Source organism: Lissotriton vulgaris, chromosome 7 (assembly GCF_964263255.1).
Source record: "Lissotriton vulgaris chromosome 7, aLisVul1.2, whole genome shotgun sequence".
Taxonomy (NCBI): Eukaryota; Metazoa; Chordata; class Amphibia; order Caudata; family Salamandridae; genus Lissotriton; species Lissotriton vulgaris.
The window spans coordinates 67,849,349-67,865,819 of record NC_141695.1 but is presented as its reverse complement, the minus strand read 5'-3'; the positions used below and the strand labels follow the sequence as shown (position 1 = coordinate 67,865,819).

Below are 16,471 nucleotides of genomic sequence, written 5' to 3'. Positions count from 1 at the left end.
GATTTCCAATGGAGTAGTTGGAGACTTGAAAGAAGGTTTTTGTCACACCAGATTTATATTGGATTGACCCCAAAATCTCCAAATCAATGGCTGTATCAATTTTTTTATATATATTTTTATTTTTTCATAACTATAATATATGAAGATATCCAAACAATTAATTATTACTCCCACCCCCCCACCCCCGTCCCTCGTGACCATATCTGCAGACGGAAAAGACGCAAAAGTTTGAAAAAGAGACAGAAAGACGATAACACGAGGAAGAAATATCGTATTTGGCAACAGCATCAACAAACAGTATAGAGAAGAAGGGAAAGCATGGCTCAGGGAGAGGTCCATCATGCAGCAGAGGGTCCCCTATGATGCATTTCTGCATTTCTAACCAGGTTGCCCCTGCTGTTCAATCCAAAGAGAGAATTTTTCCCATACCTCCAAGCCTTTCTTCCGACTTCTACGCCTTTTTTTAGCATACACCGCTTTTTCTAAGTGGAAGGTGGCTGCTTGCCTAGCAAGCCAGTGAGAGAAGGAGGGGGGATCATTATCTAGCCAGCCAGAGGAAACACAAATCCTCCATACAGCCATTACAATAAAAAACAGTCCTTCTTCTTTGATCCTCGGTGAGTCGGATTGGCTCCCCAAAAGAATGGTTGTGGGGTACAAAGAGATTGGTTGGTTAACAATCTTGCTAAGCAAATCCTGTACTCTGAGTAATATAGGGGCAAGTTTTGGGTAAGGGTGGGCGTAGTTCGCGAAGTAGCGCTACGCGAAGCTACGCGAAGTGCACTTCGCACTACGTGAACTTCAGGTACCACTACGCGAGCTGCGTAGTAGCATGTTCGCACTGTGCAATAAGTGTTTTCAATGATTGCACAGTGCGGACAAGCATCTGGCACTGTGCAATCATTGAAAACGGCATCTTGCACAGTGCGAGCTGTAGTTTTCTGCTGCTCGAGTAGATTATTACTCGAGCTGCAGCTTTCTCAACGGGAACTGGTAGTTTCTCATTGAGAGCGGCCGCGAGCATGCGCAACCACTCACAATGAGAAACCTTACCTCCCCACGTTAAGAATCTCGCGGGATGTCATTTTGCTTGCTCGCGGTCGCGAACATGATGTTCAGGAATGCGAACAAGCAAAAAATGAGCTCTGCACTACTCTACGCTGCACTACGCATGTTCGCACTGTGCTACGTGCAGATTGCGTAGTGCGAAGTTGCGCAAACTTCGCAAACTCCGTGAGCGTAGCGTCGTGCTTCGCCCAGGCCTAGTTTTGGGCAGGTTGCAAAAATGTGTATTGAATCAGCCCCCAATTCAGAGCATCATGGACATAGCGTCCCAATGCCCACTCCCCATTTGATAAAGGTGTCATATACAGAAAAAAATAGTTTTAATATGTTGTGCTTGTAGTTTGGCGGAAATTAAAATCTGTTGTGATAAGGCTAAGGAATTATTAAAGATACTTTGGGAGGAGTTAAGTTTGGTATGCCATTTATTAGCGATGGATTCCAGGTCATCTGGGGTTTGCCTGTTAAGCATATTGTTTATGCTTCCAATACGAGGGGTTGTGGTGTTGCGCAATGTATGTATAAATAAGACCTCTGAAAACCCAGCAGTGCCCCCGATCTTCCTAGAAAGGTAGTCATGAATGGATAAATATTTAAAAGTATCTTGATTTTTCAAGTTAAATTTGGACTAACTGGTAAATTATTGTTGTTAAATGTGGGAGAGTAATAATTAAATCTACCAAGTCCAAAGATTCTCCGAATGTTGCGAAAGACTTTATAAGAATTCATTAGAGTCTTAAACCTTACGCGCTTGTAGTATCCATATGATATTTCACGGAGCAGACATCCCCAATGTTGTTCACCCAGCAACAGTTGAAAGGGTGAAGGTAGTCCAGGTGCTGTGGAGATAGTAGGTTCTCTTATTAATTCTGAACTATATTGTAGCACTGAGGCCGAGTAGTATAAATCAATGTTGAGAAAGGACCAGCCTCCTCTTTTTTTTGGGAGTGATAGTTGTTTTAAGGCTCGCCTGGGTTGGGAGTAAGCCCAAATAAACTGGGTGAAGATTTGCTGGAATTTAAGAAGGTTGACTTTGTTGAATTCCAGGGGTATACTACGGAAAAAATAGAGCAATTTCGTGAAGTACTTCATTTTTATAACATTGCATCTGCCGACTAGCGTTAGATGCAAGTTGTCAATCTGTTTTAGCGCCTTCTTAGTCTGGGCAGCAAGAAGTATCAGGTTGTCTGTTACTATTTCTTCTAGCATGGGTGAGACAAGCACCCCCAAATATTTAGCTTTGGGCACCACCCTGTCGTCAGTCCAAGTAATTTCGCTATTTATTAAGATTTGTGTTTTATTTTTATTCAGGGCATATCTGGATAGTCTCCAGAGTTTCTAGGCCTCCCATTCTAGTGCTAGTATGGTGTCAGAAGGATCAGGAAAAGCGATGGCGAGATCATCAGCATGAGCCAGAATTTTACAGTTATTATGATGGTAGCTGGCTGAGGAGATGTTGTCATTTTTCTCTACCTGATTGATGAATGGATTCAGATAGAGAGCGAACATCAAAGGCGAGCAGGGGCAGCTGCCTGGTACACGAGAGATGTTAAAGGGGTCGGTGAGTTGTCCGTTTATAGTAACACAAGCCGTTGGTCCATGAATAAAGTGCCTGTACTGCCTGGAGAAGCTTCTCACCGAATCCCATCCTGCTCATAACACTCCACAGGAATCGCCAGGATACTCGGTCAAAGGCTTTTTCAGCGTCGAGCAAAGTAATTTACATCGGGTCTCCAGCAGCCTGTGCAGCATCAAACAGGGTGATCACCCTGCTGACGTGTTCTGTAGTCTTTTTCTTGGGAATGAAGCCTTGTTGCCACTCCGAGACAAGAGACTCAACTACTAGAGAGATTCTAGAGGTTAGTACTTTAGAAAAGATTTTAGAATCACAGTTGATGAGGGTGATGGGCCTGTAGGAGCTCATGTCCAGAGGGGATTTGTCTTTTTTTGGGAAGATAGAAATTCTGGTGCTTGCCAAGAGACCGGGGGGGAAGCCCCGCCAAAGATGGATCTAACTACCTCGGTGAAGATGACTTTAATTTGTGGGGCAAAAGTTTTATAGAATTCTAAGGGGATACCGTCCGGGAGACTAGTGAATGCTTCCAAAGTTTCCTCCCAGGTTGGGGTGAGATCTAATAGCTCACTGTCTTCTGGGTTAAGCTGCTTTAGTCATATCTCACTAAGGTAGTTAGAGATCTCACTTTCCAAAGTGTCACCAACAGGGTAGTTTTCCTCAGTGTACAGCTTGGCATAATAGTCCTGGAATCCCCTCTATATGAAACTAGGGTCTGTGGTCTCCGTGCCAGAGGGGAGTCTGATTGCCTGTATTTCACTGCTAGTTACCTGTTGTCTAGTCCTGACGGTAAGTGGTGCCCAATACTGTCGCTACACTCGTACTTTTTTTCCCTTGTAGCTGCCAACTTTGTTGCGATTTTTTTCATTAAGACAGCTCCTATCTCGGCTTTGGCCAGGACTACCTCTTTTTGGACAGACTGGCTGTCTTGTCCTGTGTGAATCATTTGAGTTAGTTTAGTTTCAACTCTTCTTAATTTGTCTTCTAAGTCGCTAATTAAAGTTTTTTCTTTTTTGTTTTTCTGAATTGAGAACCTTAAGATTGCAACTCTGATCCCCGCCTTTAAAGTGCCCCATACAATCATGTGGGAGGCAGAGCTAGTGTTTATTTCCAGGAACTCCTGGATCCATCCCTGCATGTCAGCTAGATGTCTGGTATTGTATAGTAGTGCTTTCTCAAAGCTCCATTTAGTAGCCTCCTTCAATTGCCCAAGCCCCTTAATATTGATAATGAGAGGGTTACGGTCAGATAAAAAACGAAGTGCGATATCAATAGTATAGCTATTGACCAGTGAAGCTGAAATAAAAAAGTAATCTAGTCTGACTAGTAGTTGGTGTGGGGCAGAAAAAAGTTATATCCAGGTTGTGTGAGGTTTTTGCTAGCCCAATCATCTATTAAGCCGTGCGTCTGCGCGAGATTGACTAGGGATTGGAAGACTAGGGGTTTCCTACCTTTGTATTTCCACTTTTTGTCAGTCTCCAAATTACAGGGTAGGTGTATTTTAAGATCGCTGCATAGTACAATGGGAGTAGGCCAGTGTGATAGTTCCCCAGAAACCTGGTTGAGAGCCCTGGGTCATCGGCATTGCTCCTGTAAATTGAACAGAGGGTAACAGATGAGTTGTTGGGGAGTAGAAATTCAGTGATAACTCATCTCCCTAATGGATCAGATTTGGTTCGGGGGTTGCTAGTAGAGAGTATTCTTTCTGCCATGATTCCAACTCCCTTTGTTTTGGCCCCCTGTGTCGTGGCACCCACTACCTTGAACCCTAGGGTGTCTAATAGGTGTTTTTGTGAGTTTTCTACGTGAGTTTCCTGCAAGCATACGATGTTCCCCCCAAGGGACCGTAACCCTTGAGCCACCTTCTGTCTTTTAGAAGAGTCGTTCAATCCACAGATTATGATTGAGACAATTCGTAGTGAGTCTACACTAACCATCTGAGGATGGATGTGGGAATAGTAAGAAGCGATGCATGTATTTTGCTATTTCTTTTGAGCTGTTTGAAGTTTATAAGCGTGCCTAAAAGTATAATTATGTGTACGTGCAGTTGTTGTGGATAGGTTTGGCGCCTGAGTGATCTTTCTGTGTCCCCTCCACGTCCCCCCCAACTCCCCACCCTCCCCACCCACCCCTTACATAAGCAATCAGGAAAAGCCTGAATGATGGTGGTCAGTCATGAGCCTCGGCTGCTGATCACGCCAGTTAGAAAGAAAAACAAATAAATGTAGGATCGGCAATTGGCCCTACCACAGAAGATGCTGCATGGACTAAGTGCTAAGATACGTTTTATTTTTTTATGTTTTTTTCAAGAGAAAAAAGAAGAGAGTTAAGGATCAAGGTTCTCAACGGAGAATAGAGAAAACAAATGAAAACAGAGAACAGTGTCCCCTTAATTAGGATAAATGATTGCTGTATGAGAAAAAGTTGTTTTTTTGTTTTTTTGGTGAGTTTATGACGTCCTATTTTAGGTGGCCCAGCCAATGCGTGCGTAGAAATTTAGCAAAAAAGAAGAGTAAGATAGCTTGGTCATTTATTGCCCTTCTTGGTTTTGACTTTCTCCAGATACTCCCTGGCTTTAATTTCAGACAAGAAGACATTTGTAGTGCCATTAGGGATGATCTTCAACCTGGCCGGGTTCATAAGGTATACCTAGGCTCCTTGTTACTGGAAGGGAGAGATCAATTGCCTTAAATGCCATCTCCGTTCCACGGTCTGGTGGCAGAAGTCTGGTTTAGCAAAAAATGTAATCCCGTTGGCCCCTTTCTTGGAATTGGGACGTGCCTGGTCATATACCTTTTGTCTTAGGAGGAAATTGCCAAAATACACAAGAAACACCCTAGGCTGGCCTCCAGTTGAGTTGCCGCTGTCATACTGCCGTTTCAGGAAGAATGGGGAGCGGTGCGCTCGCTGTACCTCTCGGTCCCAGTCCTAGCCTGGATGTTCCGGAAAGGAATCTTGTAACGGCTTGACAATAAATCGTCCAGGATCTTCCCCCTCCTTCCCCTCTGGAATACCAAGCAGGTGGAGGTTATTCCAGCGTTGCGATTTTCTTGTTCTTCCATCTTAACGATCAGGTCTGTAAGGCATGCGGTATTGGACTCGATCAGTTGTGTAGAGGACCCTGCTTCGGTTTCTAGATACTCTGTTCTTGTTTCCACCACGCCCACCCGGTCGCTGATATCCGTGCAGGTCTTATTCAGTCTTTTCAGACGCCCCTGCATCTTTTTAGTGGCGTTCTTAGCTGTCCGATTATCAGCCCTCACCTCCTCCTGGAATACCTTGATCGAGGCTATTATCCCTGACCAACGACCCCGCCTCCGCCAGAGCCAACCTGCACGAAGGGATGAAAGAGGTAGCCGAGTGGATGACGACCAGCCGCCTGAAACTGAACTCTGACAAGACGGAGGTCCTCATCCTGGGCTCTTCCCCCTCCGCCTGGGACGACTCCTGGTGGCCTCCCGCCCTGGGCACCGCACCCAAACCGACAGACCATGCACGCAACCTGGGCTTCATCCTGGACTCCTCCCTCTCCATGACCAGGCAAGTCAACAACGTCTCCTCGGCGTGCTTCAACATCCTGCGCATGCTACGGAAGATCTTCCGGTGGATCCCCACCGAGACCAGGAAGACCGTCACCCAGCCCCTCGTCACCAGCCGACTGGACTACTGCAACGCCCTCTACGCCGGTACCACCGCCAAGCTCCAGAAGAGACTCCAGCGGATCCAGAACGCCTCAGCCAGATTCATCCTCGACATCCCACGAACCAGCCACATCACCGGACATCTGAGAGACCTTCACTGGCTCCCCGTCAACAAAAGAATCACCTTCCGCCTCCTCACCCACGCACACAAAGCCCTACACGACCAAGGCCCGAGCTACCTCAACAGCCGGATCAACTTCTACGCTCCCAAACGCCACCTCCGATCAGCCAACCACGCCCTCGCCGCCGTCCCCCGCATCCGAAGAGCGACTACAGGAGGAAGGTCCTTCTCCTACCTGGCCGCCAAGACCTGGAACTCCCTCCCTCCCGACCTGCGCCTGACCCAAGACCACCTCTCCTTCAGGAGGAAGCTGAAGACCTGGCTGTTCGAGCAGTAGCGGCACCCCCCGCCCCCCCCCCAGCGCCTTGAGACCCTACGGGTATGTAGCGCGCTCTATAAGTGTCACTGATTGATTGATTGGCTGCAAGCGAGGGCTCAGCTGTCTCGGCCGTTTCAGTTTGTAGGCTTCTCAGGCTATGCAGCTGCGGTTGGCTCGAGCCGTCTTCCTCCGAAGGGTAGTATATCTGAGAATCGGAATAGTCCCACTTGAGTTGACTACGCCGCTTGCTATTACTTCTTGGCTTTTTGGGGCACACAACTGTATCAATATTGTCATGTAAGACCTCACTATTGCCTTCGCTAGCAACATCGTCATCATCATCCTCGGTCCCACCAGAGGAGCTGGGTGTACTGTCTGAGACCGAGTAAAAGTCCTCAGGGCAAGCTTCTGGGGTCCAGCGGTTTTGTGTTCCTAGAGGGACCTCCAGGCTTTGAATAACGAGTTCAGTCCCCGCTGAGTATGCTCCAGCATCAGTGATAGCAAGGGTTGTGCATGCCCCATCATTTCTTGCTCCCTTGTTTGGCTCCAGCTGTCTTCAAGTGGCCGACAGAGCTAGCGATAAAGTGTCTAGTGGGGAAAAATTACCGGGGTTCTCACCAGTCTGATCATGCTCATGGTCAGATCCCCCGGACGAAGTGTGTAGGGTGGGAGCAGGCTCAAGAAAACTAACTGGGAGGTCGCTAGAGATTATGCCTTTGGTTTCACCAGTGCTAGTGGGTATAGTCTCCTTAGGGCCTTCTTTGGCAGTAGCGCCATCCTGCCGTGAAAGAACTTTAAGTGAGGTAGGGGATTGTTTCCCTGTGTTGTTTTTGATGCTGGCAGACTGGTTTTTGGCTACCGTGAACATTTTCGCAGGGGGGGTGCGAAGATCCAGGGTCTTTATAGTCTTTTTGCCCCCCCCCCCCGTCTTGCCCAAGTTAAACTTTTTCACCCCACTGACCTGATCATGTTTGGGTTTCCCAGCTCCTTCGCCTGCTGACGAGTCCTTGGCAGATACTGGCGTCTTCTGTTTGAGCCCCTTCCTTGCCTCACTAGCGGTCATCTCTAAGTAGGTGCAGATGTCCGTAATAAATGGCAGCTTTAGGTCTTCCGATATTGAGTAGCAATCCTGAGGCTTCTGCTTAAAGATCAGCGCCGCAGCCGTGGCCACAGCCAGGGAAAACCAAGCGCTCCAGCTCAAGACCAGCGTTGCAATTGTTCTGTCAAATGCCTCGCTCCTTCCCCAACCAACCGCGTGAAAACGGCAAACTTTGTGCTCCCAGGCCAGCGGGTTAACAGGCAGGTTAGAGACGTTCTTACAGGCCCCTTGCACTCAAATGTGGGTCTGATAGATGGATGTAGAAGCCCAAAACGTCCAGGAGGCAGCCGCAGCGTTTTCCGCTATCTTAGCGTGATAGGCGATCTGTGCGCACGGCAGCCCAGCATCTCCTACACTGATGCAGGGTGGCTAGCCGATCATCTCCACATCTGGCATGGGCAGCCGAGCAGCGCGAGCACTCACGCTGACTTCTTTTTCCCCCCTCCGCGTGCATGGTCCAATTGGCTGTATCAAGGTAGTGAAGAACATTGCTTTAAATTAGGGCAGCCCATCTTGCTTCACTTTGCAATCAAGCTGGAAACATATTGACTGTGTTCTTGCATGCTGTATCTTCTACAACAATACCTTCCAAGCTGGAGGCATATTACTCATTATTAATTCTCTTTAAGCATATTGGCCTTCTGAAAATGTTGTGTTCTAGGATTGAATTCTAGAGAGCTGGAATATCAGCCATACCTAATTTTGCACAAGAAAGTCAGCTACCTCCTGTGCGTGTGATGGCTGAAATGCCACCTCAAAGATCAGATCTCACTATCCGCTAAGTCACTAAAGCCAGGGAGAACATTATCTCATCTACACCTTATCTGAGATGTATGTGCTAGGATTCTTTGCACCCCTAACTAATACACTTTTGAGCAATAATGTTTAACAAAAGTTAACATACATTTGATCACCCAGAGTCAAGGGAAGTAACCCAGAAAGCAGGAAGCCTGGAAATAAACATAACAGTACCTGGTTGATATATGTTGAACTATTTATCATAAATGCATAATAACGAAACATGTTCTCGAACCAAAACTCAAATAGGTTATATTTCTCTTGTCCAGAGAGTGGAACATGAGAGGGTGGTCATACTTTGCACTCTCCATGCATCTTGGAGGGGTCATTGATATTTTGATCCAAGGGCCAGTCCTGAAACATTTAGGTCAAACCCTATCATCTGCTTATACAATATGTGTGGCCTTGACTATCTCTCACAAAATGACACAAAGGTGACTAATTTTGCCACTGCATTGATAGAAACAGCAAGTTTAACCTGAGAAAAGGTGAATACCTTTATTAGTTTGGAGGTTGATCATCAATTTAAATATGCTTCACTTTAATGCTTTGTTATGTTGTTTAGCTCCTGTAAACCTATTTAGGATCTGTGCATTTAGACAACATAGACTGTGGGATTGGTGTCCAGACAGATTCTAGACAACCCCACCGGGTATGTTTGCCTGTATACCAGATAGCTCACAGTGGAACTAGAAACCCCTCTTACCAAGGAGAGAATATTTATTCTCAACTATCAAACATGTCAACTCTGTCCCATCAGGGATCATGGAAGCAGTACAGTACTTTCCGCTCAGTCACTTGAGCTCACTTTTTCTCAGTGAGATACACAGAATACAACAGTGGGAACGTTTTTAATAGGCATTTATTGAACCAGCTTCATTCTAGTGTAAAATAGGTGTGCTGAAACAACCATAAGACAGTAACAGATATAAATGATTAAAAGCGCCAACAGAGTAAAAGGATAGTAGATTCCTACCATAGTGGTAAAACAATGAATACTGGCAGGTATTAAAATACATTACAGTAAAAATGCCTACTCCTACAATGAAGTGTACCTAGCATGTATGTAGGTCAGTAGCCAAGAATCCCTCTAGGATAAAGTCAACCCTATTGCCTGAAGTGAGAGACTGTGGGACCCTGTCTTGGTCTCGAGATGGACATCCCGCAAGGGCTGTCAGACCACTGTGAGCTGGAGTGTCTGCGTGCAGGAACCTCAACGTTCGCCTCTGTGTGTCAGCATGGAAGTCTTTTTCTCCTCTGTCTGTCTCCGCAAGATATGGAGTTCATATACCTAAAGTGGTACCCTCAGGGGTTCTACCTTGCTGTGTCATGTTGAACTTAGAATGATAGAAGGAATGACACATACATAGTTATCATACAGGAGATGGTGGTCCTGCTGAGTTGACAAGAATCCTCAAGCATAATGGATGAGGCTAGTTTTCAGGGAAAACCACACGTCCTGTAAGCAGTACCCTAACTAGGTAAAAGGTCAGTCCCAAAAACCTTAATGTAGTGTAATGGTAGGGGAGAATATAGGTGAAAGATTGAGTTGCTACCCCAGCCCCTACAGGGGTGCCTATATAAAACATAACACCCACTCCTCATCCGACTGGACGTCATACTATTCATTCTAACATACAGCAAGGCATTGCACGGAAACAATTTACTAACTCCATAAAAATAGTACTTAAAAAAACATCATATTCTTAAAAATGATAACAAAAATATAATGCGGGTGAGAGAAGTCTGGACTACACTATATTTGTATATATAGTGTGAACAATGAGTGACTGAAAGCCATGCAGTTTAGCAAAAAGGGTCCTTTGTTTAAAATTCCAAATTTGGTTGTTTTGAAAAAATACCAATTTTTTCCCAGCACATTATGAGCCAAATGTTTATGTGTCCCGGCTGGGAGATGCAACATCACTCTTGCTTGCCATTGCAGATGATGATCCCTGCAACACCTCACAGGTTAGGTTAATTAAGCACAGATGTTCTTCTGCACTATCAACAGCCGATGCTGGGGAAGCCTGTGTTCCACCCAAGGCCTGAGTAGGTGTTGAGGAGCCGGTATCTGTTCCAACAGGAGCTGAAGCATCCTGTGGTGGCCCTAAGAATGCAGGCAACAACATAGGAATACGCTGAGGACACAGCAGAACATGGGCCGATATCTAGGTAGAAGTCGAGATATGACTTTTCAAAGATTAAACTCAAAAGAGATGCTTACAAATCAATAGCGTTAAAAGGTTACTTGAGGTTGCCCTAGACTGGGGAAAATCCAAAGTTCAGGCTGGATATGATGGAGAGCAGGCCGGCTACAGAACCTAGGAAGGGTCTGCTGTAAAATTACCTTGGCCGGAACAAGTGTCAACATTGAAGACACAAGAAGTCGGATCTGATTAACGCAGTTTGGTTGATGCGGTGATTCGAGCCATTGCAGGGCATCTTCAGATCAATTCAATTCAATTCAATAATAACTTTATTCGGTAGTTTTAAGAAAAACACCATAAAAGTTCACAATGAGTAAAATACAAGTATTACAAAATATAAAATCATTAAAAAATGCCTTTGTTAAAAAGTGATTAAGACGAGCAGCAACATCTCAGTTTATGTAAGCTTTTCAGTTTTAAATTAACCTACTGTTTTCCTGTTAGCTAGCTTTCTTTCATTTGTGCAAAGCAGCGGTATAGTTTATGGTCAGAGATTTGTACGATGACGTATACAAAACTTGAGAAAAAGTGCAATCGCTTTGGCATAATTTACGTTTTCAAGGTACTGAAGTGCCAGGTATGCAGGACGACACTGTCGTAGGCCCCAGGATTTCAGGATGGGCAATATCCAACGTTTACGGGGTTCAGTAAAAAACGTACAAAATAACAGTGTGTGGATAGTTGTTTGTGGGGACTGCAGATCACAGGGGCACATAGAAAATGTAGATGACCAGACATTTTGCTTTGGAAATGCAACCATTAAATGAAAGAGATCAAATCTGAAACGGGTGAGCAGCATTTTTTCATATTGTGTTAGTTTGAAGTTCAAATAGGGTTCTGCATTAAACACAGTCTGCGCTAGTAATGAGTGTTGGACCGATGGTTTGTGGATCTCCGATAGTAATCGTACCTGACCCAGATAAAGAAGACATTCCCTTTTTAAGTTCTTTTTTGGGATTTCTTTTATCAATAGTGGATGATCAAAATACTTCCTGTAACCTAAATCTGTTAGTAGCGCTTTGACGTAGGACAGCCATTTGATTTTCTTACATTGATCCAGTTTTAGGATGTCTTGGATGATCGCCCTAGTCAATTGACACTGCTCAGTAACCCATATTCTACGCCACAGCATTATTGGCTGTAGTTTTATAATGTCAGTGACGTAGTCAATGCCAAGCTCTGTGTGGCAGGCAAAAGTTGAACAACTTTTTGGTACCGCCAGCAGATATCTCAAAAAAGAGTTCTCAATTTTTTGTATTGAGTCCACATTTGCAAAACCCCATATCCCCGCCCCGTATGTTGCCGTACTTATGCATTTTGAATTATAAATTTGTAACAGTTCTTTGGGTGGTCGCTGCCCCAGTCTTTGTGAGAAGCTTTTTAGAGATGATGTCTCTCGAAGAAATGACAGTTTCCTTGCGATGACAGCTGGATTCCAGTTGAATTTTTCATCAATAACAATCCCTAAGTAGGGATAGGTTGTAGTCCTATCCACGTGTTCACCCTGTACATACAGTTTCCTATTTTTTTGCGTTTCTTTTCTCCCCTGCATGCATTGTGTAAGTTTTTTTTACGTTTAGCTTCAGATTCAGGCTTGCCATGAAGGTGGAGTATCTATTCAAAGCCTGTTGTAGTTCAATTGGCGTTCTTGCTAAAATGACAGCATCGTCGGCATATAGGAGCGCTGGTATCTGCCGACGTGCTATCAAAGGAAGATCTTTGCTGCCTTGGAGCATGGCAGCCTCCAAGCCATTCGTATAAAGGGTGAATAGAAAGGGGGCCAGTACACACCCCTGCCTGACCCCCAAGATTTTCAGATCAACTCTGCAACATCATGGATCCTTGCTATCTGGGTGCTGGATTTGCAGTGTGTCCTCATCAAGTCTCGCAGATGGGACCTGTGTCATCATTGAATAGCTACTGTGTTAAAGGGCACTGCTGCAGTTCCGATCAGCGCAAAGGGGTCACTGAGTCAGTTTTGCCAGAAAACAGGTGCAAAATCCACTTCTGATGCCCAGGACTGGAGGGGGGCACCTCAGGCAAGTGTAGGTCTGAGAGATCACAGCATAAATGAATTTTCAAGACGTCTTTTATGGCCCTGAGACTTCTGAAACAAAAGGCAAGTAAGCAAACCCTTGGTTAAACTTGGGTTTAAACTGTGGTTATAATTGTGTTTGTGTCCTGCAAGCTTAACAGATCAGGACAGAAGCATTGATGCAAAGCTGAGAGCCTATGTTGTGAACTTGCAGTGTGTAAAGTAAAAACATTTCACCACATGGACTGTATCATGATGGACTTGGCAGCTCCTTGCATAGCTGAGTACATGCTTTTATGTGTAAATGTATTTTACCTCAGGAGCTTATCTTGATGGGTAATACTGCTCAGCTCAGAGCTGGGCTTCTGTTTGTTTCTGCCTATAGGGGGTAAAGTTCATTCATTTCACGCTACATTTCTTGGAGGTAATGCATTATTTTTGGCCACTAAGTCATGGTAAGAATGAGCAAGGTGTGCCCTTTTCTACTTCTGAGCCATGCTGTCTAATCTAATGCATTCAGAGAAAAATGAAGGTAAATGAATTGGCTTTACGCACTACAGGCGCATAAAACAGATGCTCTGCAGTGCTCCAGCAGAGTTCATTCTGATATGGACGATCCTTTACTTATTTATATTATTACAACACAGGCCATATTTATCAATGAGCTGTGTCGCACTGGGGCACAAGAGTGACGCAAATCATATGTTAAGTTTTTCAAGCAATGCAAGGACCCCTTGCGTGGCACTAAGTGGCTTGTTAAAATCAGAATATACGCAACTGAACTTAAATCGCTGCACTGCATTACCCTTCTCCAGGGAGGCATTCCACAGATGGTGCACTAGTGTTCCCAGGCAACAGCCATGGTATTTGATGCATTCCCATATTTACCATTACCGGTACACTGCATCAAAACATAACGCAACTCCAGGGGAGGCGTCACAAGGAGAAATATATTTATTATGTATATGTTTATTTCTCCTAGTTTTTCCTCTTGCTATGTGTGCTTCTGCAGCACACATACACAGAGGACAATAGATTAGGGGATTGTTCTTGTGTAGAAAGCGGTCCCTTCCTGCACAAAAAAAAATCCTGCTTACAACGCAGGAACCCTTGCAACATGAAGCTAGGTACTAGTCAGTGTGCTGGAAAAAACGGGAATGCACCGTATTGTGTTAAATACAGAGCATTTCTTCCCTTTTCCTGTCATGCAGGGCAACAAGGTGGCTTGCTTCCCTACACTGAATGTTTTTTTTATAAATGTGCCCATGAGTGTTACTTATTTAGAGGTTTGTTTGAGTCTTAGCATATATATATATATATATATTTCACTGAAAAATATATGAGGGTTAATATTGTTATGGACTATGACAAATTTCATTCCTTTATGAAGTACATTTGTTTCACATTTTGTAGATGTGTGGGTTTCCCATTAAAGTTTCTCTGACTCAACAAAATGCAGAACATGTTCTTGATTTTGTAAACATATTTCATATTGTGCTATACACAGTATATTGTCTTTTCTTCCTGAACATGAATTAGGTTTGTGCACTTTGATTATCATTGTTTCTTGTTATCTTTGAAATATTATGCACAACTGGTTTTGGTTGTTCTTTTTTTCTGTCTAGAAAGTATTTTACTACAAGACAACTAACTAAACCTATGCTAACTTGTTTACCTAATACTTACTGCCACAGTTTAGCCATGTATATGAAGGCAAACACATCTAAATAGATGTAAACGCAACACCGTGGGAGGATAAAATAGCTTGCCAGCTTCTGTAAATTGTGAGCTTTGATCTGCAGTTCGTGCACATAGCGGCACAACTCAAATACTGCCTATCATCATTATACTATAAATGTATGAAATTAATGTGAATCAATGATGGAAAAACAGATGTTGAAACAATGCAAATGTACTATTTATTGATGTACACTTGAAGCACGTTTGTGGCAACCTCCTGTCCTGTGTCTTCTACCAGCAGTTACATTGACAGTGCTTGTGTTTGTTTGCAGTTGTCTTCAACCTCAAGCTTTCCTGCATCATTGGAACAATGAAAGAAGACAACCAGAGCTCAATGAAGGACTTCCTGATTATAGGATTTTCAGATTTTCCACATCTCAAAGTTCCTCTTTTTGTCTCATTTTTACTGATTTACCTCTTAACTCTTATGGGAAATATTCTTATCATTGCAACAGTATACTCCAATTCACATCTGCACACACCTATGTATTTCTTCCTCTCAAATTTATCCTTCACTGATATCTGTTACACCTCAGTCATTTTCCCACAAATGCTGGTTCACTTCTTTCAGGAGGGCACACATGTTTCTTTTACTGAGTGCCTTGTACAAGTGTACTTTTTCATGGTCATGGTGGTTCTAGAATATCTCCTTCTCTCATTAATGGCATATGATCGGTATGTGGCCATCTGCAATCCCTTACATTACATGACAATCATGAACACATCGGTGTGTGTCCAGCTGGCTGCGGGAACCTGGTTATTAAGTTTCTTGATACCATTAGCACACACAGTATTTTTCTCTCATCTCTCTTTCTGTACAACTCACACAATAAATCACATGTTCTGTGATGTCACTGCCTTACTGAAGATTTCCTGTAGCAATACCCACTCAATTGAGACACTTACCTATATTGTGGGTCCGATAGTGGCTCTAACTTCCTTTTCTTTAATAATAATTTCTTATATCAACATCACGTCATCCATCATGAAAATAAAATCTAAGGAGGGGAGGCAGAAGACCTTCTCTACATGTGTTTCACATCTCACTGTGGTTGTTTTATTCTATAGTTCTCTTTTTGGTACCTATGTGCGTCCAACATCAACATATTCCATGATAGACAATAAAATTTCCTCATTGTCATATATTGCTGTCATCCCCCTGTGTAACCCAATTATTTATAGCCTGAAAAACACAACATTTAAAAATGCTTTAAGGAAGACAATGAATGCAGGACAATTTAAATGTAGAACTACACGTCCACTGTTTTAGGCTGGCATACTCATATTGAATGAAAATCAAGTAAAATCCTTTGTATACATGATTTGAGAAAATGGGATAGATTAATACTTGGTGAACTCTTCTCAAGCATTTTACAATTACACTATATTTTGATTTTGGAAGGGTTACTACTGGTCATTTTAGTCTATCAAACAGTTGCATAATTTTACATGTTCCCATACTTAAAGGCACTAGCACATGAGTAAATAGCTAATTGACATTCAAATAAAAGAAACAATACAAACATGTAAATGTTAGAACATTTATTAGTTGACATACAAATACAATACAGATACCATCAGGCTTTTGAATGTATATGACTTTGCAGCATAATATCTTGATATCTATGAACATGTTCAGACTAACCATTTAGACAACAATGTGCATTAGGTTTTGCATGTTAGAAATCTTTACAATTAAAGTAAACATAGTAGCTCATATTTATTAACACTTGGCGCTAGGTTTGTATTACACAAAGTATTGTACTGGGATTTACTTTTACCTGTAAAACAGTTGATGGAGTTGAAATAAGCCTTAAAATAATTCAGAGTAGAGCTACTTGCATCAAGGAGGCATACAATTGGTGGTACATGT

At 43.5% G+C, this 16,471-nt stretch overlaps 1 protein-coding gene across 1 annotated transcript; it reads left to right on the top strand.

Moving 5' to 3' along the window:
* Positions 1 to 14,908: 14,908 nt before the first annotated feature.
* On the top strand, positions 14,909 to 15,868 carry LOC147700754 (olfactory receptor 8D1-like). Its single transcript, XM_086929216.1, has one exon. The coding sequence runs from the start codon at positions 14,909 to 14,911 to the stop codon at positions 15,866 to 15,868; it is 960 nt and encodes a 319-aa protein (XP_086785342.1).
* The last annotated feature ends 603 nt before the right edge of the window (positions 15,869 to 16,471 follow it).

Bases quoted from the DNA above. Each gene is read 5' to 3' on its own strand.
- LOC147700754 (XM_086929216.1), top strand. From the start codon at position 14,909: ATGAAAGAAGACAACCAGAGCTCAATGAAGGACTTCCTGATTATAGGA.